The sequence below is a fragment of the Vespa crabro genome, chromosome 6 (genome assembly GCF_910589235.1).
Source record: "Vespa crabro chromosome 6, iyVesCrab1.2, whole genome shotgun sequence".
Classification (NCBI taxonomy): Eukaryota; Metazoa; Arthropoda; class Insecta; order Hymenoptera; family Vespidae; genus Vespa; species Vespa crabro.
In genome coordinates this window covers 4,490,777-4,517,756 of record NC_060960.1, presented here as the reverse complement: position 1 = coordinate 4,517,756, position 26,980 = coordinate 4,490,777, and the positions used below count along the sequence as shown (strand labels likewise).

Genomic DNA, 26,980 nt, shown 5'->3' with positions numbered 1-26,980 from the left:
TTCTTCTGAATTTGCGTTGATCTTCATTACATTCAAGTGAATAAATATCAGATTTCATTGAATGGCTAATCGCTTTTCAATACTTCCACTTGGTATGCGAAACGTCTCGAAATGATATCAATTCAAAATGCCGACTCTTCGGATTAACGATGTAATGAAGTAAGCGCAGATATGGTTAACCACGGCTTAAGATTGCACTACCGGTTATTCATTGTTGCTTAGACCAGAATCCTGGGCACGTGAGAACCAACTCGCACTCGCACTATTCTTCTCCTCTTCCCCCCTCTCTTTCTCTTCTCGTGTTTGCCAATTTCAATGCAAATATAGAAGATCTTCCTGTCTCTACGAACGTATTACCTTTCTCTAACCCATTGCCCTTACTCTAACGTGGTATATTTACTCTCTTGAGAGAAATTCTACGGGACTGATATAACTGCAATAAGGTTACCGGCCCTTTTCTGTTCTCCTTTCCACTGTTTAACGAACGTATCATCGTCGTCCACGTTCTTTATTAATATAATAGTTTCGCGTGGATGAAAATACCAAATTTGAACGAGATCCTGGAGTTCAACGTTCCCGCTAAATAAATTTCAGGAAATCCGAAATTTAAAATTGTAAATCCGTTTTTCTAATTATAATTCATTGATAAATTAAAATCATAATTGAAAATGTAAAAAAGCGGGGGAAGTGTCGAAGAATATTAAAATCAAATCGATAGAGTGATTATTAGCTAAAACGATTTAACGAGTTTTTGAAAGATTTTTAGAATGAAAGATGAATAACAATATTTCATCCTATGTGTTGCTAAAAGATAAACCTTTCGATTAGAAATCTTGTCTCTGGTTCTGGTGTAAATTTATAATTTTTTTACGAGATAAAATGTTTCATTAATGTTATACAGGTGTGTGTAAATTTAATACAATAATTTAAGGTTAATTGTACATTTGAAGACTGAGATGCAGAGTAAATCAGATTATGTCTTCTTGCAACCGATTATCTTTATTCCATTTAATGAATTATAAAGTTAAGGATCAATAAAATAAATATTTAAATATTAAACGAAACGCTTATATGTAATAAATGAGAGATAATAAATTAAATATTTCATTGAAAATACAAAAATACATTGAACAAAATAATGAATGTATTGGAAATTTCGAAAAGTTTAAAAGATCAATGAGTTGGCAGTATTTAAAAAAGATAAATGATTAATATTTATAGATATCGAAATGTAGCTCCGGTATTATATCACGTGTTTTTTGCCAGGGACATACTAATATAAAGAATTTAATTTTAAAAATATGTGACAAGTCTGTCTACCGACATTTCTCTGAAAGAAAAAGCAACTATATAAAATAAGCTGAAACCTTGTTGACCTGAATCATATTAAATAATCCCGATATTTTTAAATGATTAAGATAACTTAAAAATGGATTATATTGAATGATATTCTATATGATTCTTTGAATGTCAGGACCAATAATATATCTGATATCGTGAAAGTTCAATGTATGTTAGACTTAATAATGGATATCCAGCGAAGTGATTCAACTCACTTGATGAAATAACTGTAGAGATGAATTGACTATTCGATGCAATATCTTAACAATCTCTCTCATAAGACACATGGATTTAACCTTTTATATGACATAAAATCTCGTGTTTATTTATTTTAAACTCAAATATTATTAGAATTCACTTGAATTATATTCATTCGTACATCTATCTTAATTTTTTTGTTCACATTATTACAATTTCTCAGACCTGATTAAATTTGCACATTTTTTATTTCAGGTCTTAATATCAATTATATAAAGTATTTTTGGACTGGCTAAAGTAATATTTAAGAATATCTAAATTTTGTAACTGAAATAAAATCATTATACTTCCGTCTCTCTTGTTTTAATTTTAGTCTTTTAAAATAAACAATATTATTTGCTTTTTGAACAAGTTTAATAGATTCTTGTATTAACGATTGTTCTTGGTGATCTAAATGCTAACATGTTACAAACTTATTTTGAATCTAAATATGTTAATAGGTTTTGTATTTCACGTGCTCTATATTTTGAACAGTGTAGAACTATATTTCGTACAAGTGATACAAGCTCGTGGCATGACTTATGCATAGAAATCGTTAAAGGTGTAGTTAGACCTCTCTCACAGACTGACTCGTCCTTCATTGTAGGGCATAATTTACTTGAAATTGAACTAAATGTAGCAATAAAACAAGAGAATAACTTTCTGATATATTGAAATATCTTTTTTTCTTTTTTGAATTTTAAAGATTTAAAGATGTCTAGATTTAAGCTTTGACCATTTACTAATTAACATTAAATATATATACAGAAACCAATAGCAATTCGTAAACCTATCTGTAAGATTGTGAGAAATCTTTTATCGTATATTCAAACAAATCAGTACTTACTCTTTGCATTTTCCATAATTATAGGACCAGTAAAAATAATATTTTATAGGAGATATCCATCTGAGTGGCAGATGCTTCTACGTCTCTAAGAGAGTAGTTGAAACGATTGTAAGAGAAGTCCTTTTAATACTGATGATAAAGGTCCAATATATTTATTTTGAACCGATACGCGGTTTCTCCTTGAAAACGAATCTGTGTTTTTATGTCTGTCATTTCGAAGAAACTCTTCATTCTTAAATATCGATCCAATCATCAACGTGCTAGCAAGTGATTTATTATATATCATATGTATCATTGACGGAACCAATGTTATGTTATTTTTTCTTGAATAATGAGATCAGCCGATCGAGACATTACCGTTACCGATATTATGCGTATTTATATTTTAACATATTATTGTTATATATAATACCGCTTAAACTTTATTATGGGAATACTACAGCACATAATAATTTTTATTTTATTCGACTCGATGATCTGAGACAAACACGAATGTGGTTTCCACAGTATGGAAAGAATGGAACTGAGCTATCCTACGATTATCCCTTCAAAGAGAAACAGTCAGACAGAGAATGTAAGAGAAAGATGGAGAAAGAGGACGAAAGCGAGAGAGAATTATATTTCTTTTGATATTGCACTTAACAAATTAAACTTTTATCTGCTTTTCGTTTGAATGTCTGCCTGCCATATAGATTTCCATTTGATCTCATCAATACGCTTTTTTTTATGTTGCAATTTAAAATGGTACACTAAATAATATAAAGAGTGCTTTTCCAATTATTTTTATTTGCATGCTACAATAGAATTGTTTAATTAGTTTCTTCATATATCAGTATTTGTTGAGCTTTAGAAGATAATATTGATAGTGCGATTAATGAAAATAAAATCATCAATCTTGATGAATGATTTCAGATTGATAGCAAAATTGTATCTTCTATTAGAAAGTATTTGAGAGAATTGTCTGATCATATTAAAAATAAATATGATTTAAATAGGATAGTACACATTGAATTGGAAATAATGCAATGTTGAATGGAAAAATAAAGAAAACTATTACCGATTGTTTCTATTATACTATAAGATTCTTTGCTTTGATACAGAATGCTTTGTAAAAAGGTACCTTTTTACAAATCACTTTTATTTCGATATCTCCTTAACTCAGGAAGTCAGTCCTAAGAAGAGATCAATAATTAACAAGATTTCTTTTATCTTTCTTATCTTCTTTTCTCTTTTTTTTAATTTTTAAATCCAATACTTGCTTATATATTTGATTAATCTCGTCAGATAAATAGAATAAACTTTAATTATCTATTTATTAATTTACTTATGAAATATTAAGCGATCATTTTTATTATCGTCTCGTGGATGGAAAGATTCATGTCATTTTATTTATTAGTAAATAACATAAGGGTTCAGAAATATTTGTTTCATAAGCGTTCAAAGTTGGTATTACTTTAAATGCGACTTTATAAAGATACAATAATCGTAATTCAAGAAATTCATTATTCTAACATTGTTGAAGCAAATTACGTTTGTTTACGAAGAAATAACTCGATAAATTAACCTTTTTCTCCATTTCCGAGGAGAATTTGCTGACCGTCTTCACGACGCCATGTGATATTCGGTGCAGGAGAACCCGTTGCTGAACATCGTAAGGTTACATCGCTTCCTTCTCGTACGACCATGTCCGTACTTGTTTCGTCGTCCAAGATGTCTGGCGGAACTGTACATAAAAGGATTACATCACAATAAGAATATTTATTCTTCAATAAAATTTTCAATTAAAGAAAAATCTTTACGAATTTATTATTAACACATACAGTATATGCGAAAGTATTCTTAATCATAAATAGAAGCGCGAGATAAAAGGAATTTCTGAAAGCTTCAGTGGGATAATAATTATATAATTCTTTATATGTATAATAAATTATTATATTGTTAAACGATGAATTTAAATCGCCTTTTTGATGTGTTTTAATAGCTGATCTTCAAAATACTATTAAAAAAACGATATATAATATATTTGCAAGTCGTTTACATTATAATTCTATTTTTGACCACAAAGTATCATTCTAGTATTCCTTTCCTTGATACCTTCGATAATACTTAATGTCTTTTCTCTTTGTTTTGTGACTCTTGCAGACTCTTGTTTTACATTGATTAACGACGTTCAAGTTATTTCCAGGATGCTTTGAAGTAAGAGTAATGAAGTTTCTACTTCAAAGTATGTTGCGAAATTTAGGACCCGAATCAATTTAAGCTTTTAGTAATAAATATTCTTTGTTTCTTCTGTTTCATACCTTTATTTAAAATAAACAATCATTTGTACTTTTTGATTAAGTACGAGACTGAATTTATCATATTGCTCTATGAAGTACGAATATTGAACGCTATTATTTATTTTTTAACTCATCTCTTCATTTTACTAACTATTTAATAATGGTGGTTTAATAATCATTCTACTTCGTCCTTTGACTTCTCGTATCGAATGAGAATAGTTTAGAACAACATACTCGCAAACTTAATTGCATCTCCAATCTCAAATAAGAAAAGCGCACAAGTTTCCAAGAGAAACTGATTATAGCATTAGGAAAATGAAAACAAGACGAAGAGAACTTGGTGTCTTAGAAAATGGAACTCACATATTTCCACAGTGACAAGTTCTTAACAATAAGTTCTCTCTTTCCTATTTCTCTCTCTCTCTCTCTCTCTCTCTCTTTCTCTCTATCTTTCTGCAATGTCCACTACCTTCATCCGGTGGTTACAAGAGCAAGTTCCAACCGGTCCTCATAACAGTTAACGCAACAATAACCCTACCAAAGTACACGAGCCGCCAGCGAAGTGGCTAGGGATATATAGCTATGCGTCTATAAATCAGGTTTCCCAGAACCGAACAGTACGTGCACCAGAGGCGGAACGGTCGCAGGGGCGGGATTCATGATTGTGTTCATATAGATGCTCACTTACAGACACACCAATATGACAGAGAAATAGAAAGAGAAGGAAGGAGAGCGAAAGGGAAACAAAGACGGATACAGAGCGAGGGGGAGAGAGAGAGAGAGAGAGAGAGAAAGAGAGAGAGAAAGAGAGAGAAGGAAGGAGGAAAAGGAGGAACCCTGACATGAGGAGAGAGTCTCGTGCACGTAATAAAGTAGAGAATGATAACGCGAAACGACACATCCGCGACGGAATATCCGGCGGAAGCTGAAATCGTAACGTACTTTACTCGGATCTCAACGGACAGAAACTTCCCTTATGGTCGTGAAAGCCGCTTCTCTCTATTCTTCTCTCTGCCTCGTAAATGATAGAGATACGATCGGTAAATTTAGGACGAGCCCAAACCGCTTTCTCTCTCTTTCTCTCTCTCTCTCTCTCTCTCTCTCTCTCTCTCTCTCTCTCTTTCTCTCTTTCTCTCTCTCTTACTCTCTTTCTCTCTTTCTTTTTCTCGTACAAACAATTTTCTCGGTAATAAGGAAAGCGATTGGTCTTAACGATGAACAGAAATTTCGTCTTCCGAAAATCATTTCCTTTAATCTTACAAACGATTAACATCCTTTACTATAAAGCCATTCGAACAACTTTATATCCATTCTCTAAGAATCGATTTTTAAAAATACTTAAGATCGATGTATACACATGTAGTATACCGTTTTACATAATAACGAGCATCTAGATTTGTAATTTAAGAATCGTGGATTCAAAGCAAGACGATATCGTTAGTTTCTTTTTATTGTACCAATGTAAACGAACATAATCGACTAATTTATTCGTTTGGCGTAAATATTATATATTATTTTTACAAAAATTAAAAAATGAATTCTTTTCCATCCTATCTATGAGGTAGAATTCCCAGTGATATTTTTTTTGTGGTTTCCCCTGTGGGAGTCCACTTTATATTATTACTATTACTATTATTATTGCTATTGCTATAAAAGAAGTAATAAAAGAAGTAGGTACATCCTACGTCATATGATGGTGATTTATAATATCAAAAGAAGAAAAAACAACTTATAATATAGCCAATTTAGTCGTTAGTATTTTATGAAGGTCTCAATCTTCTATTTTTAGTATATTCCTTGCATTACCTTACGTTATGATTTTTCACTCGATTTCTCAATAAATTCTGTTTTCGATAATTTGAGCACGTGATCATTCACGGAAAGGTATATCTAAACTGACTTAATATGATAATGTACAGCAGTTCTTTTATTTTCGTCACGTTATCGTTTATCTCTCTTATAATCGTATTGCCATTTTGTAGTATTCACATTTGCTTTTATTTTATTTTTCCTTATATCGATTTTACATTATTTTGGTTCTTATTGATTCTTTTATCGATTTTGCGAAACTGTTAATTCGTATGAAATTAATATTTAAATTAACAATTGTACAAAATAAATAATTAATACTTGCGATCACCTTGCATTTGTTTCAACAATCTATGATAAATACAAAGTATAATAAACTAATATTTTAACAATACTTTAGTTATTTATATATTATGTAGCTCGTAAAAGGCGTTAAAAATAAAATAAATTTAATTTAATATTTCAAAATGTATAAATCGCAAACTCAGCTTAAACAAATAATAATTCCAATCATTTTATATCCATTTGAAAAATCTATGATATACACAAAATATAATTAACTAATATTTCAATAATAATCTAGTTATTTAAATATTACGCAGCTCGTAACACACGTTCAAAATAAAATAATTTTAATTTAATATTTCAAAGTGCGTAAATCGCGAACTCGGTGTCCTTGCCTTCATTAATATCAGCAAAAATGTACGCAGAGTTGAATTCGACTGAAGGTGACCTTAGTACTCTTTCGTAATTCTCTCTTTTTATACAAATAGATTTAAATAATTAATACTTTCGTTTTTTTTTTAATTATATATATATATATATATATATATATATATATATATATATATATATAAATAATATATTATGTACGCAGAATATAATGAACTAATATTTTAAAAAATAATCTATTTATTTAAACATTACGTAGCTCGTAAGATGCTTTAAAAATAAAATGATTTTAATTTAATATTTCAATAGAATTATATTTTGAACTCAGGGTCATTAGCTGTATGTACAATAATATCAACAAAAATAAACGCTAAAGTGACTTTGATCATTATCGATCCAGTTTTCTTCTACATTTCGACGAGTAAGCATCGAAGCTTTTTCTTTCCAATCGAATAAGATTAGAAAATTAATAATTTCGATGATTTTTATAATTATTTAAATAAGATATAATATACCGAAAGTACAATAAACTAATATTTAAATAATGATATAATAGAGTTAGTGTCGGTCGTGATAAGAAACTCTTTTATAGTTTCATATTTTCATTAACGTTCTTCTTCGGGGGAAGATGCTCGTTGTGCAACAACATAAAATAATCGCTAGTAAAGCAATCAAGAAATCGAGTGTTTGTGTCGCTAAAATGGAAAACAAAAAATCGTTAAGTAGAAACAGTGTTTGTTCGTTCGCGTTTTAAATAACAAGTATACTTGCATTGACCACGTGCAATACAATTGTTAGAGTCAATGTTTGTTCACAAAGTTTTTTTCCTTTTTAACAGTTGTACTAATTGTATGTATTTATATAAGACAGTAGAGTTTCACGAAGTAAATTCAATGGCCATCTATTAATAAATAATTAGTGGGTATTAGAGTCAGTGTATCATTGAAGAGGATTCCAACCAATTTCGATGTCAACCTACCTCATTTTCAACTATCTACGAATCAACTACCCTCATTTCTGACCTAAATCGCAGACGAGTATTTTGGAGCCATCGTAGAACTTCTTAAGCAGTAAGTGAATTTGTAAGTCCCTCTGATCACTCAATCATGTTGAGGATGAAAAGTCCGAATCGATATTAACGTTATTAACAAAAGAATCGATATTAACGTGCTTTGATAAAAGATGAATAAGAAAATATTTGTGATATATAGTCTTGGTCCAATGATTTTCCATTATGTTTTTATATAAAAATTAATTAAATATTTAATCAATTTGGTTGATAAAAATATCTCAATTGACTCAGTTAGAGTTCAACTTGGAAGAGAACAATGAAGCAGATGTTAGAATTTTTGGAATTCTATACTAGTACAGATTGCCATGTTTCAAAGAAATAAACATTTAACAGATCAGTTAAACAGATTCTATCTGTTCATTTTAATTTTCAAAATATTATCAGCTCGAATGATTTGTTACGCATAAGCGTAAGAAAAGTGAGGGTGTGGAGTATATGAATAAACATCAGAAGATAAGCGAAACATAATTGATCACTCGTAAATTTCTCTACGGGCTAGATTTAACTAGATACAATTAAATCCATCCATTTCAACAACATCACCCGTAACCGATCATATAGAATTTATGGTATTAAAGAATGAGATGTCATTGTTGGTAGTCGGAAACAAAAAATGTATTATATTCTACAAAGCAAGATATGATATTTGTGGATAGTACTGTTCTATTTGAGCTTCGCTGGTATGTCCATTAAAGTCGAAAGTGCATCCACAGGTACCCTAAAGTCAGAGCAACTCTCCGAGCGTCAAATAAACGTGTCCCTCGCGAGTAATGTCTTACCATGTTCGCCTAAATGTGAATCAGCCCGAAGGTGCACCGTAAACTCTCCTGCCCTCTTTCTCTTTCTAACAAGAAATGTATGTGGATGGAGGTGGATCTGCAGAAGGTCGATTTTATTCCGCCCTACGGCTGGAATTCGATTTGCGATTGAGTAGCCGTATGGCTGATGCTGAATTGGCGGGTCAAACCCAGTACTTTTTCTTTCCTTTTTCTCTTATCACTGTATCTCACTCGTACTCACTCTGACGGTACAGAAACATACATTCCTCCTACCACACACGCTTACACTTACTAACCGTTATATTCCCTTCCTCTCTTTTTTCTTCTCTTGATTCTCCTTCTTCCTTGCTATCTAGTCAGTGTTCTAGAGACTACTATAGCGAGAAATAAACGCTACATGCTGGAAGTATTCATCCCATGACTGGCTGCCATCCTTGCGACTATCATTAATCACCTACTAGCTCGTCCGCTTCTGACCACCACCGCTACCACCACTACCATCACTCCAGTCACCCTTCCGAAAATTTAATGCCACGTGCTACGACGTTTGTGTCATAATGTGCAAAACTCGAGCGGCATTGTGCAGCAAGCCGTACGACACGTGTCTCGATCATCGCGGAAATTAGAACGAAGGGAGACACGCGTACGGTAAATGCATCCACTGCTTCCATGTTCCATTTTATGCTTGACAGAATTCTCCTATCGCTTAGCTTTCTCATTTTCTACGATTCTTTTCCATTGAATTTTACTTTTAGAAGATACTGAGAGTCGAGGGAGAGGATTGTAATTAATGGCGGTATGATTGAGCGAACAGCAACATCTACGGTTGACATGCGTGAGAAATGTCCGTGGAAGAACAGAACGATTTATTTTTCGCTTTATTGTCTTGTTAGAGATACAGCCTGGATCTGAACTGTCTGAACGACATTGTCGAAGATCTACTGGACATTCAACTTTTGCTCGCTTTGGGATTAAATTATATTCTACGGAGTGTTTCGATTATTCGAGTTACTTTAGTTGTCTAACAAATCAGACCGAATGTCAAGAAACAAATTGCTTTTATACAGATATCAGAACTCTCCTTGGTGTTACGAATGTTCGACATATTTTACCTTTCTTTCATGAATTTTATTCGCAAATTTTAAAGTTATATCGAGTCCTTTCTATTAATTCTTTGTTTTTTATTTTTTTTTAATATTATAAATAACACCACTCGTTATCAAGAATCAAAGCAAAATTCGAGATATAATTATAGATATATACTCGATGTTGGTTGAAACTTCCATATAATATGAATTATATATACATTGTACTATAGGTTCGTGCGAGTTTCTCACGTTTCTACATTCGCTATATCTCTTAGTGCTATCAATCTCGAGTTGAGTCGAACTAGTCCAGGGTAGCGAACCGAAGGCAATGTTATGCTGTATAATAGTTTGATATAAAATAGAAAGGTCATGAGTTAGCTTGGAACATATGACGCGTGCTTCTAGACTTTCAGATGCTCGCCTTTGCAAAGAAACTCGCCATTGGTCCACCAATATAACACAAAAATGTCATCCACAAAAAGAAAAAGTACATATTCTGACATTTAGATAAATGCATCGTGATAATAAATGCAATCGTCCGGGAATATTACAAAGGCAATTTATTTCTTATCATTTGCAATGAAATTGTTACGTTATCCTGTGTAGGATATAAAGAAATATTTTATACTTTTCTTTTCGCATTTCTTTTCCTTTTACAATCTGTAATTGTGTCAGAAAACTTTGTTGAAAAGTTATCTGTCTTTTGTTTATATAAACTCATATAATAATATTACGACTTTTTATATGCTTTGAAAAAAATATATTTCAGATTAGTTTCACGTTAAAACGAAGTTTAATCAATGACGTTTTTTTTTATTTGTCTGAAAGTGGAAAAAGAAAGGATTTCCTTCGTAAAGGCAATAAGAATAGGAATTTGCTTCAACTACGGTCGTCACTGTGATCTCTCCATTTACTATCTGCTCTCCATCTCCTGATTGAACGAGAGACAGAAAGGGAGGTCGCATGGCGAATCGTATGTCCTGCACCCACAAGCCATGCGTCTCGCATCAATCTAGGTCTACCTCGTCTATTTTGACTCCCGGTAACCGCAGCGCTATCGGAGACTAGCTCCAGATTTTCCAGGATTTTCACCTCGCCTCGCAGTTCCTAGACGGAGAGAATCTTCGTTTTCACAAAAACGAAAATTCTCTTTGATACTTCCGCAATCAGAATTTATAAGATATCGTTCGTAGATATTAATTATCTTTTGATAAAAAATTGATGATGAAACCTTTAAGATCATTAAAATAACAAGTGAGAAAATATTTTTCCCGATACGTTCAATTACATCGAAATGAAAAACTATAATAATTAAAGCGCACTCTACTATAATTTTGTAAAGTTTTATTAAATTGATGATATAAATATTTCGAAATGTAATGCATGAAAACAAATCCGGAGTAGGAATTTTACGGATACAATTAAAACTTGTTACCAACTATTCAAAAATTATCTCTCTTTCTAACTCTTGTCTCTTGAGACATGGTAAAAATTTAATAAAATTCATATTTTCACGTTCACATATGTTCACTCATAACAACTTCTCAAAAATATCTATTTTCTGAAAAACAATGATCGCATATAACTATCCCAAAACATAATAAAATAGGAACATTTTCTAACGCACTGTCAGTCTATTACTGACAATGAGACAGTTGTAACTTCTCGGAGAAGAGTCGAGTCACACTTGCAACAGTTTTTGTATAGGTCTTTTCTTTAACAATAGACGAATTTAAAGTATTTAAAACAGCGAAGGACGACAACTTAGTCGAACTAGCCGTAAAGCTTTTCTCTTTGTATAATTTACGTAGTTCTTTGTACAAGAACAAAGTTAAGCCTATTTAATACAATATAGAGAATAATTTCATGTCATATTTTCTCTTAAGAAGAAAATTTTATTTAGTGTTTTTTTCCTTTATGCAAACATATGCTATTTTATTTCCCTCAAAATAAAACTGGTCATAATGAATCATTATTTATACTAATAAGCTTGTGTTAGAGCAAATGTAATCGGCACTTGTGGGAGTCCCAATACGATCATTGCAAATACTGTTCTATGTATATTCGCTTTCATAACATGTGTAATCGGCACAAAATATGTTTGTGTGGTTAAATAACGACAATTGAATATAAATCGAAGACTGTAATTTGATGAAATAATTAATTATCGTAATCTATAAAAATTATAAGATCAAAAAATCTTACAAATTGTTTTCATATCTCAAAATCAATATATACATAGATAATGATTCGGTAATTTAGTAGATAAATGATTCCGATACTTTTCTTAGAGATGCTGAAATGCTTTTCTCAACGAGATGAAGTTCTTCCCCCCCTCTCTCTCTCTCCCTCAGACACACACATACACTTTCTCTTTATCTCTCTATTGATCTACGAATCCAATACTACAATTTTTTGAGATTCAGTATTCAGTAAATATATATTAACGAATCAATTATAAAACGATAATGTTATAAGCTGTTCATTTATTGGATAAACGTATGTATTGTACTTTCAATTCGAAATTACCGCCAACTTTCTGTTATAGATATTCTCGAAAATGTTGTTGTAAATTATTGCAAATATAGATTGAATGATGGCTTCTACTGTTTTTTCATTTTGATCGACTTTAATACGTTTATAATGCAATTCAGTGTTGAAACTATTTTTATTCGCGTTGAATATGTTTTGTAATATTCATTATATAAAATAGGAAGTAATTTTTGTATAAAACATTTTTCTTTTTTTCTATTTCTTAAAATCTAGTTATATCGAAAAAAGAATAACTGAAAATCCAAAATTGTGGGGTAATTTTATCTACCCTAAAGTGAATTTCGGTTGAAAAAATCTTTCTTACATAACTCGATGTGGTTTAAATACTAAGTTTTATTAAAATCAGAATTTCTGAGATAAGAACCTTCCCTTATTAGGTAGATGTCTCTCGAGAATCATATCTCGGTCTCTTGATTTTTGGCATATAAAAGAGAACGATAGTTATCACGGATTATATCAAATTTGTCCTATTTGTACTCTTATTTACTTATACTTTATTTTTTTCTTATCTTTACTTAATATATTTCTACACAGATAAATCGTGGGCTATTTAATTCCCTCCAATTATTCTCACGTCGTCACAAAATGGATGCAGTTTTCCAGAAAGAGAGAGAGAGAGAGAGAGAGAGAGAGAGAGAGAGAGAGAGAGAGAGAAAGAGAGAGAAAAAGACTAAAACAAATAAATTTCAGTGAAAACAGTCGGTTCAGTTCTTTCTTTCACGTCACATTCCACTCTCTTTTCTTGTCTTTAACACTGTACGTCCGGTATTAAATATATTTGGTCATTTATTTTTTTTCCTTCCCTCTCTTTCTCTCTTTCTCTTTTTCTCTCGCTCTCAATCTCCTTTACTTGAGTTTGCAAGAGTGCCACGAGCAGCCACGTTTCTTTGTATTTAGATCTTACCGTAGCAGTATCTTAGATTAAGATAAAATATTTCTACAGTCTTTCGTAATTTTTCCCGACTAAAAGGACAGGAAGAGATACAGCGAGACGACAACTGGTAAAAGACACGAACAATTATATTAAACTTTTTCCATTTGGACTGGACACTATGACCTGCAGACTGTGGTAAACAAAGGGTATGAATATTACGTCGTTTAAAAGTTATGGTTTCTATGTTCCTTTTCTACTTTTTACGATATTATTGTCCTACAGTCGCTGTTAAATTTACGTTGTAATATTAATAAGGTTATTGATACAATAGGTAAAATATGTAATTTTCGAAACGACGACTGTTCTACATGTTTGCACGAAATGTGTTATAATGAGTGTTGATACATATTTAATGTACGTTAATGATGCTATACATTCATATATCTGCGTGGATTATTTAATATGAAGTATCGCTCACGTCAATATTGCAATAGAACACTCTTGTTCAAAAATATTGGGTTGATAGATAATTATCCGTGCAAAGTTAACGTTTAAATTTTATATCACTTTTATTTAGCATTTTTTAATAACTATTTCATTACCTGTTTCTACATCATTACAGCTGCTAATGTTCTTTTTTTTAAATAGTAATATGATGCTTTTATAGAAATAAACCTTATTCATTCAAAATTTTGCGTAAATTTATGCATATATAAAATGATTTTATAAAACGTTCACATTAATGTAAAATTAAAATTATAGCAATTATTAAAGTTAATGAAATATTTAAGATTAAACAATATTGTTTAGCGAGGTGACTAATGAAAATAAAGATTGTCAAAATAAAGACCATGAAAATTTAATGCACAACTCAAGAATATTTTTTGATTTACATACGTTACTTGCAACTTTCCTTTGTTTTTCTTTACAAATTTCACTCCTCGCGCGTTTTCTATTTCAACTCTTACGGCTTTGTTTAATCATGCCAACGTGACGTTAAAATAAAGCGGTTCCTTCTCGTCTCTGGCTTTTCTCTCCCTTTTTTCTCTTAAATTTTTTTTTTTTATTTTCGTCCTTTTTTCTTCCCCTATTCTGTTCTCGTAGAGTTGCGTCTACTAAACGAGGAGACTTTGTGACAGTGAAAATAGTGTAGATCATCCGTTTCGATGGTCGTGGAAATGGCTTAAAAAACAAAAATGAAACAAAAAAAGTATTCCGCCATCGCGGTATTGGTGTAAGTCGAGCGTGGCTTAATTTCGATGCGTAAATCGAACAGCTATTCGAGTCATTGCATGCCAGCGTGCCAAATGGGACGTCCTCTATGGATGTGTATGTGTGAGGGAAAGAGAGAAAGAAAACAAGAGAGCAAGTCGAAATTCGGATGGACGTTAAAAGAGGAAAACTTGTGACGAAATGTTCGAAATGAATCCGCAACTCGTTCCGGATTTGATCACGATAATTACTTCTTCCTAGGGATGAAGATTCTAAATTTTAAACACTTTTGAAAACTCGAAAATCTCACAAATTTTCTCACGAAACTTCACGATGATTATTTCTAGAAAAAGTAAAAAATCATGTGCTTTTAGAATATGATGACATGAATATCATTGAGATATATATTATGGATTTGCGAAATCATAAATAGATTTTAAATCGTCCCTTGATTTACCGTTTCCGTCGATTATCGAATAAGCTGGTAAATTATTTTACTGTTGCCCATTAGCGATTGTTATCGAAAAGTATGCGAAGCAATCGATAGCAATACAATTGTATCTATCTGATTAATAAACATCGCCAGCCACTGTGTTCTCTACTTCGAAAATGAAGTATATCGTGCGGTGGCGTATGATTTACGCTGCAATGCATCACTGCAACTGCGTAACAGATTTTAAGCATCGTCGACGAATAGCTTCATGCCCGTCGCTCTGCAACGATACATTGCCTTTCCATTATAGTTATCGATTCGGCCGTAGCTCAACGTATTTCCGATAATGTCTATGAACTTATCAGCAAAGTTACCAAATCCCAATACTTCGTATGACGCCGATAATGCGATAGAATCATTCGAAAGAAAGAAAGAAAGAGATAACTTTGTAATTTCAATGTTTCGCCATTTTCCTTTTTCCAATCGATAAAATCTCGGGCGAATTAATTAAACTTAACTCGGTAAATAGCTTCATTAAATTTACAAACAGGGCTTATAAAATATATCGCATGTTTTTCGACGTAAAAGCATTGCTTAAAATAACTTACAATTTCGAATAAAATTACAATTGAAATCAATGCACGAAAACACGGGTAAACTATATTTCCTAATTTATTTTCGCACACAAAGAGCGTGTAAAGAAAATTGTCGAACGATAATCGTTTGAAAATATATTTTGCACAATAGATCTATTTTTCTCTTTCTCTCTACTTGTTTTCTCCTCGCTTTAACTTCGCATGGAACTATTCGTGATTACAAATAAATCACATTCACTTTTTCCTTGACAAAGAAAAGAAAAAACGACACGATTGTGTGGTAAATTTAAACGAAATGTTCGTAAAAAAAATAATTAAAGCTCAATCAGCGACTCTGAATAGAGTACAAAAATCTAGAATTCAGATTAAAAGAAGTAATCTATTTGTGGAAAATACTCTAACGTTTTCTATTTCATTCTTTTACCTTTCTTTTTATTGTTCTTTATAGTTTTTGAAAAAAAATACATTGAAAGATTTTTTAAAAGTTATATGATTTTCCTTGAAGAAATTAGATAATATAGATATTATTACCAAATAGAAAAATTTAGGCGAAAGAGAATAAAGAAGCTGTGTATTTTTCTTTTAATATTTTCTGTGATCATACTAATAGATTCAACAAAAAATTATAAAAAACAGTTTCAAAACTTTCTATTTTTACCAATAAAAATTACAACATTAAGGAAACATCAAATATTTGTTTTGTACATATTGAATGTGTGACCAGCATGAACTTTATAGACTCTATTGATTATTTTCTTATGGTCCGTTCGTTTCATTATTGATAATAAATTAAACCTCTATTTATGCAATTTACTATATCGTCAACATAATTATTATCGTTATATTAATTACCAGGATTATTGTCGAACAGACATAAAATCGTAATAGATCTAACTCTTGTTCATAGAAATTACGAGTTGTCAAATATGCTTTTAACACTTAAGATGCATATTGTAGAGAATTTCAACAATAAAGTGCACCAAAACGAAGAATCAGTAACTAAAGTTAGAAGTATACTTTATTCCATAAAGTAGGCAAAACTACTCATGCGCCAAAAACGAACTGACATTCAATGTCTACTACTACACGAGTAACTATTTACATATCTTTTATGTAGAAATGTATATATGATATTTAAAAGATAAAGTAATAATTTCACAGAGTAGTAAAGGTTGGATGAAATTTGAACAAATATTTGCAAGATCTGCACTACATGTGATTGTTATTTAACGATATGCCCTTTTAACTTAAAACCTAAATAAACGATTTGGAGACGTACTCAATGCAGACTTATGAACTGAATAATTATCATTTTCAATGAGATATGGATTTTAAAAGAGCCAATTCGCTTAAGTTCAAATGCGAATAGCAAAAAGCTGTTGAATCGAATTCCGTGAGGAAAAGAGAAAGACGTGAAAGCTCTTTCGTCGTCTAATCCGTGAGCTTAAAGAGAAAGCTCACGTGACAACAGGCTGTCGGTTAATTAGCAAGTGCAAGCCTGCTCCAACTTCGTGAATAATTCAAGTGCTTTGCGCCCGCTTTCTGCCGTGGGATATCGTGCACGTATACATACATACATGCGTAAAGGTGAGACCCCTATGAAACGTGGCCAAGTCTTGTAAAGCGTATCATGTATGTTCGAAGCCACTCGTAATGGATACTGGAAGCATACATTACAAAGATGAACGATGAAAAAAAATCAATCAAATGGAGAGAGAATAAATTTAAAATCCTTATTATTTAATGTTCCTTTTCCGATCGATCGAATTAATATCAAAATTGAAGCTGTGAGTTTCATTAAGAAATATACAGGATCTTTAAATAATTTGTAAAAATTCGTAAGAGAAGGTATTATCAACAGAACGTAATTTTAAATATTTTCCATACGAAGTCCATAAGAGGTTATAGATTAAAAGTGTATTACGAGTTTTTGCTAAAATAAAATGGTGTACTTAAGATATCCACGCCTTCGTTATATAAGCCGCAAAAGGTATTATATTTTACGTAGGTTTTATTTACATTACCGCAAGATACAAGAGCAGCGGGACGTTTTAATAACGTGCCAGCTGGTGTGGAACAAACCCTTTCAGTATATATGTACGTACGTATATCGTGATATACTATATATCTACATATAAATGTATATACCTGTATACATAAATATATAAATTGGTATGTATTACACTATGTAGAGGTAATAGATATAAACATGCGAAATGAAGAAATGTAAATTAATACATGTACTGTATGGGTAATAATGGGGTTAACGGTAGTAAAAGTGACTTATAGTAGTAAACAAAGTATAACAAGTGAACAATGTATGAGTAATGATAATATGCACAGATGTACACATGATGAACTATCAGAATGCATAAATGCCCATTATCTAATTATTTAATACTACATAGTGTGCTGTCGAGCGCAAATTGTTATATTTGAGCATGGAAATGTCTAAAGGGCATTTCGTAAATACTACATAAAATTTATGAAAGTTCAGATGGAGAATATTATGTGATTGAATTCAAAAAATGTTAAGAAGATTTAAAAAAACATTTCACAGACATTTTTATCACATTTTATATTTTTATATGTAATATTTATATAACTCTTTTTTTCAATTAGTTATAAATCTTTTTATATAAAATCCTACATATATCAATCTCGTGCAACTCCGAACCCACTTATCGTTTTTCCTACCTTCCAGAGCTATATGCGAACTTATTTATTTAACTCTTCAACATTACCAATACCAATGTACATATAAATATCTAAAAATTATCTTTTACAATACGAAAAAAGAATAAAAATAATGAAAGTTTACCGTATATTTTATATTTCGTATGATAATGAAAATAATCTGGACATGAAAAGATCATAAAAATATTTATTTTCATTATGTTTCTATTAACGCAAGCGTCGAGAAAAACAAAAACGATATTGCAATAATCCTTTTTTAAATAATTTGTAATGATTTTTTAAATAATCCTTTTTTAAACAACTTAATTTACATCTATAATAAGCCTTTTAGCTTATTATAGATTATACGTTGTTTTTATATCAATACTCTTATATTCATCTTTTTTTATTTATTCTTTTCTTTTTTTTCTTTTACTTATATCTTGTCCTTTAGATATCTCTTCACCTTTCTCTAACGAATCATTCGCATAATTCTTGACTTATGCATTATTTCACACTATATAATAATTCGTGACAATATCATACGTCGTATTATCATAGATATGTTAATAGGCACATATGTATAGTTTCTAGACTTGTTTAAAAATCGATTGTTCATATTGCAACTCAATTATGCAAAGGAAATACAAGAGAAAATTTCTAAAATCATGGCAAATAATGTGAAGAAAATAAAAAGCAATATTTGTCAGCGATGTTTCGTTGTTGTTATTGTTGTTGCTGTTGTTGTCGTCAAGAAATGCAGCATCCTCAGTGCGTTATTGTTATTCACAGAAATAAACTGTCCAGCTTTGTGAGTCGATAACGAAACGGGAGTTGTAGTAGCTTCTCTACCGCTTATTTGGGAAAAAGTACTTCTCAGCTTGGTAGAGGATAAAGAGGAAAGGCAAAATCTCTCTTCTCTCAATCTCTCTCTCTCTCTCTCTCTCTCTCTCTCTCTCTCTCTCTCTCTCTCTCTCTCTCTCTCTCTATCCCTTTCTCTCTTTCTCACGTACGCATACACAACACACACAGACACACATACACACGGTCACACATACACACATAGACATTCATTTTCAAGGTTCTTCTTACACGAGGAGAGAAGAAGAAGAAAACGAACGAACAATTTTCTCGTAAAAGATACTTTTCGTCATGGTCTGTTGCTATCTTGTTATCTGTCAGCGTCTAGAGAAAAAGGATGGAAAGGCAGAGAAGGAGCTACGCGAGGACAAGGGAAAAATGAAAATACATGTACTGTCAAGTGCCCGACGGAAGATCCTCATCCAAGGAATTGAGAATAAAGGAATTGAGTACCAAGACAATGGATCACTTTGTCGAAGGACATATGATCCGCCAAAAGGACTTCGTCTGGATTTTCGATCGAAATCTTTTGGCTATCGTTACTAAGGCAAGGAAAACAGAAAGGCAGAGAGAGAGAGAGAGAGAGAGAGAGGAGAAGAGGGGACGGAACGACTCTATTTACCCGATACATAAAAGCGTCGACTCGAATGACGCTCGCGTGTAACGCTATCAAATTGCTGCAGGCACCGAACGAATATTTCTCTTCGCCGTTCTTCTTTCTTTTTTCTTCTCACCCTCGGCCCATATCGACGTAAAAGGAAACAATAATAGCGTTACTGCGTTGGTTATTGCTCAAAAGTACTGTTCATCGTGGTAATGCCCCCAGTCGTTATGGTTTCTACAAGATGGTGGAACAGAGGGATAATGGTGAAAGAAAGACGGACTGAAGCGCGGAAAGCATCTTACAATTTCTTTGGAAGCGTTTTAAGAGAAATTCACGATACATCTTTCTTATACTTTGGCTATCTTTAAACTGATTGGAAAATAAAAATAAATCCAGAGTAAAAATGCTCTATTTGAAAATTTATTTCTTCTATTGATTCTATAATATTCATAAATAATAAGGTAATTGTAATCTTTCTTTGTTAATACCATACCTATTGATATTTCCGTTCGCATAATATATAATGTATATATTTATTACTATAATATTCATATATCTATATTTATATGAATAATCAACATATAATATATGTTCATTATAAATACTATACATAAAGAAAAGGAAGAAAAAAGAAATGAAAATCTGTCTCTACAAATTCGTTATTTCAAGAAAACCAAGGAAAGAAAGAGAAGAATCTTCGGAGATACAATTACGAATGGACCACAACATTTTTCGTTTAGTTCATTATATCGTTGAAAAATAATACACGCTAATTAAGCAACTTAGAGAAAGAAAAAGAACATTCCTCCAATATTTCTTCTCTCTTCGTTTGCCGGCTGGTTCTACAATATAATTGTACTAGCTGAGTTCCTGCCGTGCCATTATACGCTTGTTATTCATTACGCGCCGAGAGGAATGTCGCTTGAGAAAAAAAGGACATGAGGTGGTTCCGGCACTCTCACAATCCAAGATTTCTTTCTCTTCTTTATCTTCTACGAGTGGCTAACTGGCTAACTAACCAGTTGGCTAGCTTGGACGTGTCCACAGCCCCAACTCTACTAGTTTCTCTTCCTCCTCTTCATTCTCCTCTTCTTCTTCGTGGCAATGCCACCCTCCAATCCTCGTAGTTACCAGCTACTAGCTCGCGTTACCACGGCTCGACTTTCAAGCAGCCAACCTCTCACCAGTATACTGTGTGTTACTTCTCTCCTCTAATATTGCGAAATTTGTGCAATCTCGAACGGCTAGTCTACTCGAGCTTTGAAGATAAGCTCGGCGATTCATCTTTTTTCTCCGACTACTTTTCCCTCATAGATTCCTCGTGAATGAGGAAGCTCTAGAAAGATGAGGATGAGTAGTGAAAATCTCGTGTAGCAGGTAGATACTACCGACCTAGGCCGTTTCAAAGGTGTGAAGAACATGGTGCGCGGAAATCAATTGCTTCTGTTCTAAATCTCTCGTAAACTCTATTCAAGGAAATTTTTTTAACCAACAAGAAGGATAAAAACACGGTTTGAATAATGTTTCTATTCTTAATTCATATACTGTATCCTGATTGATATACTCTATCAATGAAGATTACTGCAATTATAAAGTCTGTATATGTCTTAATGTATGAAGGAAAGAGATATCGTATTTATTTGAAAAGCGACCTGACAATCTTCGATTATCTGGCATTAGTTAAAACACTACAACAATGCATACTTTTTTGTTATCGCGATTCAATTTTCGTGATCTCGTTTATTTTACTTCGCCGTTAATGAGATTGGATCCATAATGTAAAAACGAGGAAAATGAAAAAAAAAAATAAGGTGAATGAAAGAGAAAATAAGTGTTTTTAAAATACTTGATATCTGATAAATGAACAAAAATTAAGAAAATAATTTATTCAATATTTATTACTAAATTTTTTAATAAAAACACGTATTAGATAATTTAATTATTCTGTAATATCAATGATATTATCAACAAAAAATTGTATAAAGAGTGTTGTAATAAATCGATTATGTAATAAGAGAATATATCGAATAATTGTAAAACAACTAGTCCATAGTTTTGAATTTAAAACATTTGCGATATCTTAAATTATTATGCTTCCTTGTGCCAGTTCTTTTTTACTGTCCATATCATTATAGACATCGATATCTCTATGCACTTTTCTTCCACTCTAACGCTTTCCGCGTCTTTATCCGAGCGAACGAAAATTCCCAGGTAAAAGAAAATGAACTTTAGAAACCACGAAACGGAAGAGTTGCAAAGTTTCGGTTTGAAGTAGGTTAGGCGAGCAGTAAAGGAGAGTTTAAGTCAATTCTTCTTTGCGTAAAAGTTTCCGATTCGTTCAAGCACTAAGGTAATACTGCTGAATAAAGCGGTTAGTCATTTCTATTATTTGGTTAATTATTTATTCAACTTTGATGTACACGTTTGTAAAGGATATTTTTTGATTAATTTCAGCTTAAATTATGAATCATTTAATTACAAACAATTACATATTTAAAAGAGACATTTGAATGATTTTTGGAAAAGTGAAAATTTATATGTGTATATTATATAATATCGATTTTTATATCTAAAGTAGTATCTATACCGATTTTCAAATTTAGAAGAGTTTCAATCAAATTTATAAAAAGAAGAAATTATAAAAATGAATAGAATAAAAGGAGGTCAGTAATTTTATATCGATGTTATATATTTTTATCTATACGTATCTGTGTTTAATATAGACTGTGAATTTCGATAAAACTAAATTTCTATTCGTTGGAATTATTTACTTTTTCTCTATCCATTTAGTGATTTGTATGCCTAAAATCATCAACTTTAATTCAATCAACGCATTTTAAATGTACTTAAATGGAAAACTTTGCGATCTTTAAAATCCTTATAAAAGAAAAGAACTGATTTACTAGGTTTAAGAATAGGAAGATACTTTTCTGATAAGATATTATAAATTTTCAGAATATTATTTTTTAATAATAATAGAAACTACAGAGAGAAAACCAACTAAAACTTTTAATAATAAAACTCTTTAAAAAAGATCTGGTTAACATTATAAATTCTTTCGATATATTCCCAAATGACCATATTTGGGTTTTATAGGCTACGAGCAGCTTAGTCTGTCGACTGTCGGAAAAGTCACTTTGAAAATTACACCGAGTGCTTCAAAACTAGTTTAATCTCCGGTAGGTAATACATATAGGACAACTTACTAACTTACTTTTTTTCGATAGAGTTGACTTTATGAAAAATTGTATGCACAAAGATCTGTTTACAATTTTCATCATGTACGTACGTATTGGTTGCTGCACGTTTAAAAAAAAAAAATACCGTAAATATGACGTAATTTAAAAATATACAAATGTATATAAATCAGTATCCATTGCCTTGGAATATTATTCACATAATAAACATATAGGTGAGTCTCGAAGAGTATCTGTCACTTCGAAAATTATCATAATGTTACTCTCCTGTTAATCTATTAATTTCTTTTAATCTAGAATCATTTTATAGATGTTATCAACGATGAAATAACGTGAAAAAAAAATACCTTGCTTACCGAGCAAGTATTGTCGTCGACGATTTATTAAAAATATCTCATCGAGGATGAAATCCTAAAAAAATGTCGGAACTACTTGTTTTGGAATCTTCACTCTCTCGCTAAAAAAAAGACTTGCGATTGTCAATTCTTAGGTAGCAAACGATGCCATGAGATTCGTTGTGAACGTTTGTTAGATATATATTTTACGATCTTTCCAGTAACCCCGCTCATGCCGTACGTACCGAAATCAAATTGGTATTCTCGAGATGCGGGGGAGGCTCGTGCATCCCATCTGTAGCAATTTAATCCCGTGAGTTTCGTCCGTAAACCCCTCTTGCTCTTTCTCGTTCATTCTCTCTCTCTCTCTCTCTCCCTCTCTCTCTTTCTCTCTCTCTTTTTCTCTCTTTTTCTCCTTTTCTCTATCATACTCTCTCACTACCACTACTAGTCCCAAACCTCCGCTTCATCCACGTTGGAAACCGTCGGAGTACTTTCACGTACAGCCGAGCGGCTACTTACGGAAGTTCATCTCCCTCGTGAAATCATTTCGCTTCTGTTACTCGGTATACCAATGTATACGTATGTTTCTACCGTATACGATACCGTACGGTTTCCTTCGAAAAGCAGCAAGATGTAAATCGGCACATCGTCTCTCTTTTTCTTATGTCTTTTTCTCTTTCTCTCTCTTTATATTGTGGATCGTGAGTCTTGCAAAAAGAGAAAGCTCTTCGTCGCTTAAGAAATCTTTTGCTGAGTGTGATGCATCGTATAGGACACAAAGTGCGGTCTCGAGACCGATCGAACATTTCTGCAAGTCGAAATGCCAAAAAAAAAAAATACATATATATATATATATATATATATATATATATATATATATATATATATATATATGTACATTTTCTATCCCTAGAAGTAAACGGGATTTTCTTTCTTCTTTTTTTCTCTCTACTTTACATTCTATCTCTTTACTCTTTCTCGTTCGCGTCTTTGTCGAGCGATTTCCTTTTCGCCCTTAATCGCGAATCTCTCGATGGATTTTTCATTACAAATAAGCCTTGGTACGTAAAGCATGTTATTACTCAGCTTAAAATGATCCCTTTTTCCGCCAAACGTAATATCTCTTTCTCTCTCTCTTTCTCTCTCTCTCTCTCTCTTTCTCTCTTTTTCTCTCCTTTCTCTCTCTCTCTCTTTCTCTCTCTTTCTTTCTCTATCTCTATCTCTATCTCTCTTTCTCTTTTTCTCTCTGTGTTTCTCGTAAAATAGAAATAAAAAGCACGGATATGTTAACTCAAAATGATGAACAAATACCGATCAAACGATGAATTAATTTTTATTCATTATTAATTTTTTTGCTCTCGTTCCGAAAAACCTTTCTTAATCTACTAATTACTCCTTACATGAATATTAAATAAATATCCGACAAGCAAAGCTCGTTACAACGTAATTTACAACAACTCGCTTCTCGCATTCTCTCTTCTCTCTCTCTCTCTCTCTCTCTCTCTCTCTCTCTCTCTCTCTTTCACATTATTAGCACGTGTCACGGTGAGAAAAGCGATTTTACAAGTGAACTATAGTTAGCTCGGCACGTTACTAGAAAATGCTTTTCCGAATTTGGCACGTTCACGTAGACTAATTTAGAAAGTATTAATTCATTGGAAAACCAAAGTGGGCATAATAGACGTGATCGCCTTAGGTATAGAAAGTGATGAAGTATCTACTCACACGATTATTTTAGCTAACAGATAGTTTTTCCTTTTTTGATTGTGTTTTTTTTTGTGAATACTACGTTTTATTATAATATTAGTATTCTTATTAATTTTCATGTTCCATGATTATATTTCATCAACTTTTTTACATTACCTAGAAGATTTCATTGATTGAAATCTGATAAGGCGCAAAATAAACAAATGTTAATTTGGCGATGTTTATTTTGGAAACATACTTTATGCATGTAATTACTTTGTAAAATATCCGAAAAATTTCGATACTCCTCTGTTTTCTAATTTTTATAATAAGACTTCACCAATGCAAAATTCAAAAATAACGCATATAAATGTGTTTTTAATGAATAAATAGGCTAAAAGAAATAAATAAAAAGTTAAAAGTATTTCGAAAATCGTTTAAAAAGTGGAAAGAGAAAAAAGATCTTGCGTATCTAACAAAAAATAAGAATCTTTACTGCACTTTTAGAATCCTCTTTTTTTTATTGCCTGTACAGTATCAAAAGCAACTAGAAATAGAGTGGCCTGATGACCCGAAACAGAAAAAGTGAGGGAAAAAAAGATAGAGATAGAATGAAAAAGTGTATCAGATATTCGAGGCTAGAGTGTTTGTACTTGGTTGGCGATACAAACGAAAGACTAAGCTTACTCGCGCATTCGTTTATAAAGAGAAAGAGTGAACGGTAGGGGCTTTTCATTTCCGAGAAGGGTAGTAAAGATCGCTCGCGTGCCGCGAGTACGTGCGCAATGTGCGCCACTGTTCTGAGTCTACCAAAGTCCACCAGCCATAATATTACTTTACCTATAATATAACAAGGTTAATGCCTTGCAAATTAAGTGAATGTAAAGTACCTTCTAGCGCACTTTTACGTCCCTTCAAATGGAAAAAAATGTAATCTTCATCAATAGTAAGCCTGTACTCTTCGTCAGTTAATTTAGTAATTTTCATCTTATATAATATATAAGTGTATTAAAAAGAATCAATAACGCTTATGACAAAAACTAGATAATGCAATCTAGAGAAACGAATAAGTAAAACTTAAACGAAAACAATTGTATTTAATGTTTGATTCAACCATGCTAAAATTGCAGCACGGATTCCAATAACATTGAAAGCCGAAATGATGATTTTCATATATTAACATTATGTTAATAATGTTATTAGTTCTGCAAAATAGCTGCATTTGTTTGACAAATTTTGCTTTTATGTATTAAACATGACTATACCATATTATAAATTAAAATGTTTATTTTAAAATAACGGGACAATTTATTTAACATTTTACACAAAATATCTTCAAGTTTTAAAAAAACTAAATGTAATATTATGATACATAGATCGTGTGGAAAATTTTTTTATATTTTGTATGGGCAATTTTTGTTGTTCTGATCCCAAAAAGCTTTTATATGCTAAAACACACGAACATTTTGAAAATATCATGATTTGTGTAGAACTTCGAATAGAATTGAAAAATTGTATCTTTATTACAAATTATAAAAAGTTAAACGTTTTTCTCTATGATAATTCGATAAGATTTCTGAAGGTGTGCTTAAGAAACAAAGTAGAATAAATATTATCGAGTTTAAGAATGAATTAAAATATAATTAATTTAAATGAGTATTAAATATATTAAATTAAAAAAACTATTATACAGAAAATGATATGATTATAAATCTGTTCTTTCAAACTCTAGGAATTTTTATTATAAAAATAAACGAAAATATATTATCTATGTGAAAGAGAGAGATTTGAATTACCGAGTATATCAAATACCTGCTATTATCCTG

At 31.6% G+C, this 26,980-nt stretch overlaps 1 protein-coding gene across 2 annotated transcripts in view; it reads right to left on the bottom strand.

Moving 5' to 3' along the window:
* The window catches only part of LOC124425224 (neurotrimin-like), a 154,603-nt gene that overhangs the window by 15,324 nt on the left and 112,299 nt on the right, over positions 1-26,980 (bottom strand). For both annotated transcript variants that reach the window (XM_046965300.1, XM_046965301.1), the window contains exon 4: positions 3,990-4,148. In XM_046965300.1, the coding sequence (XP_046821256.1) occupies positions 3,990-4,148 (159 nt within the window). The remainder of the gene's footprint in view (positions 1-3,989; positions 4,149-26,980) is intronic.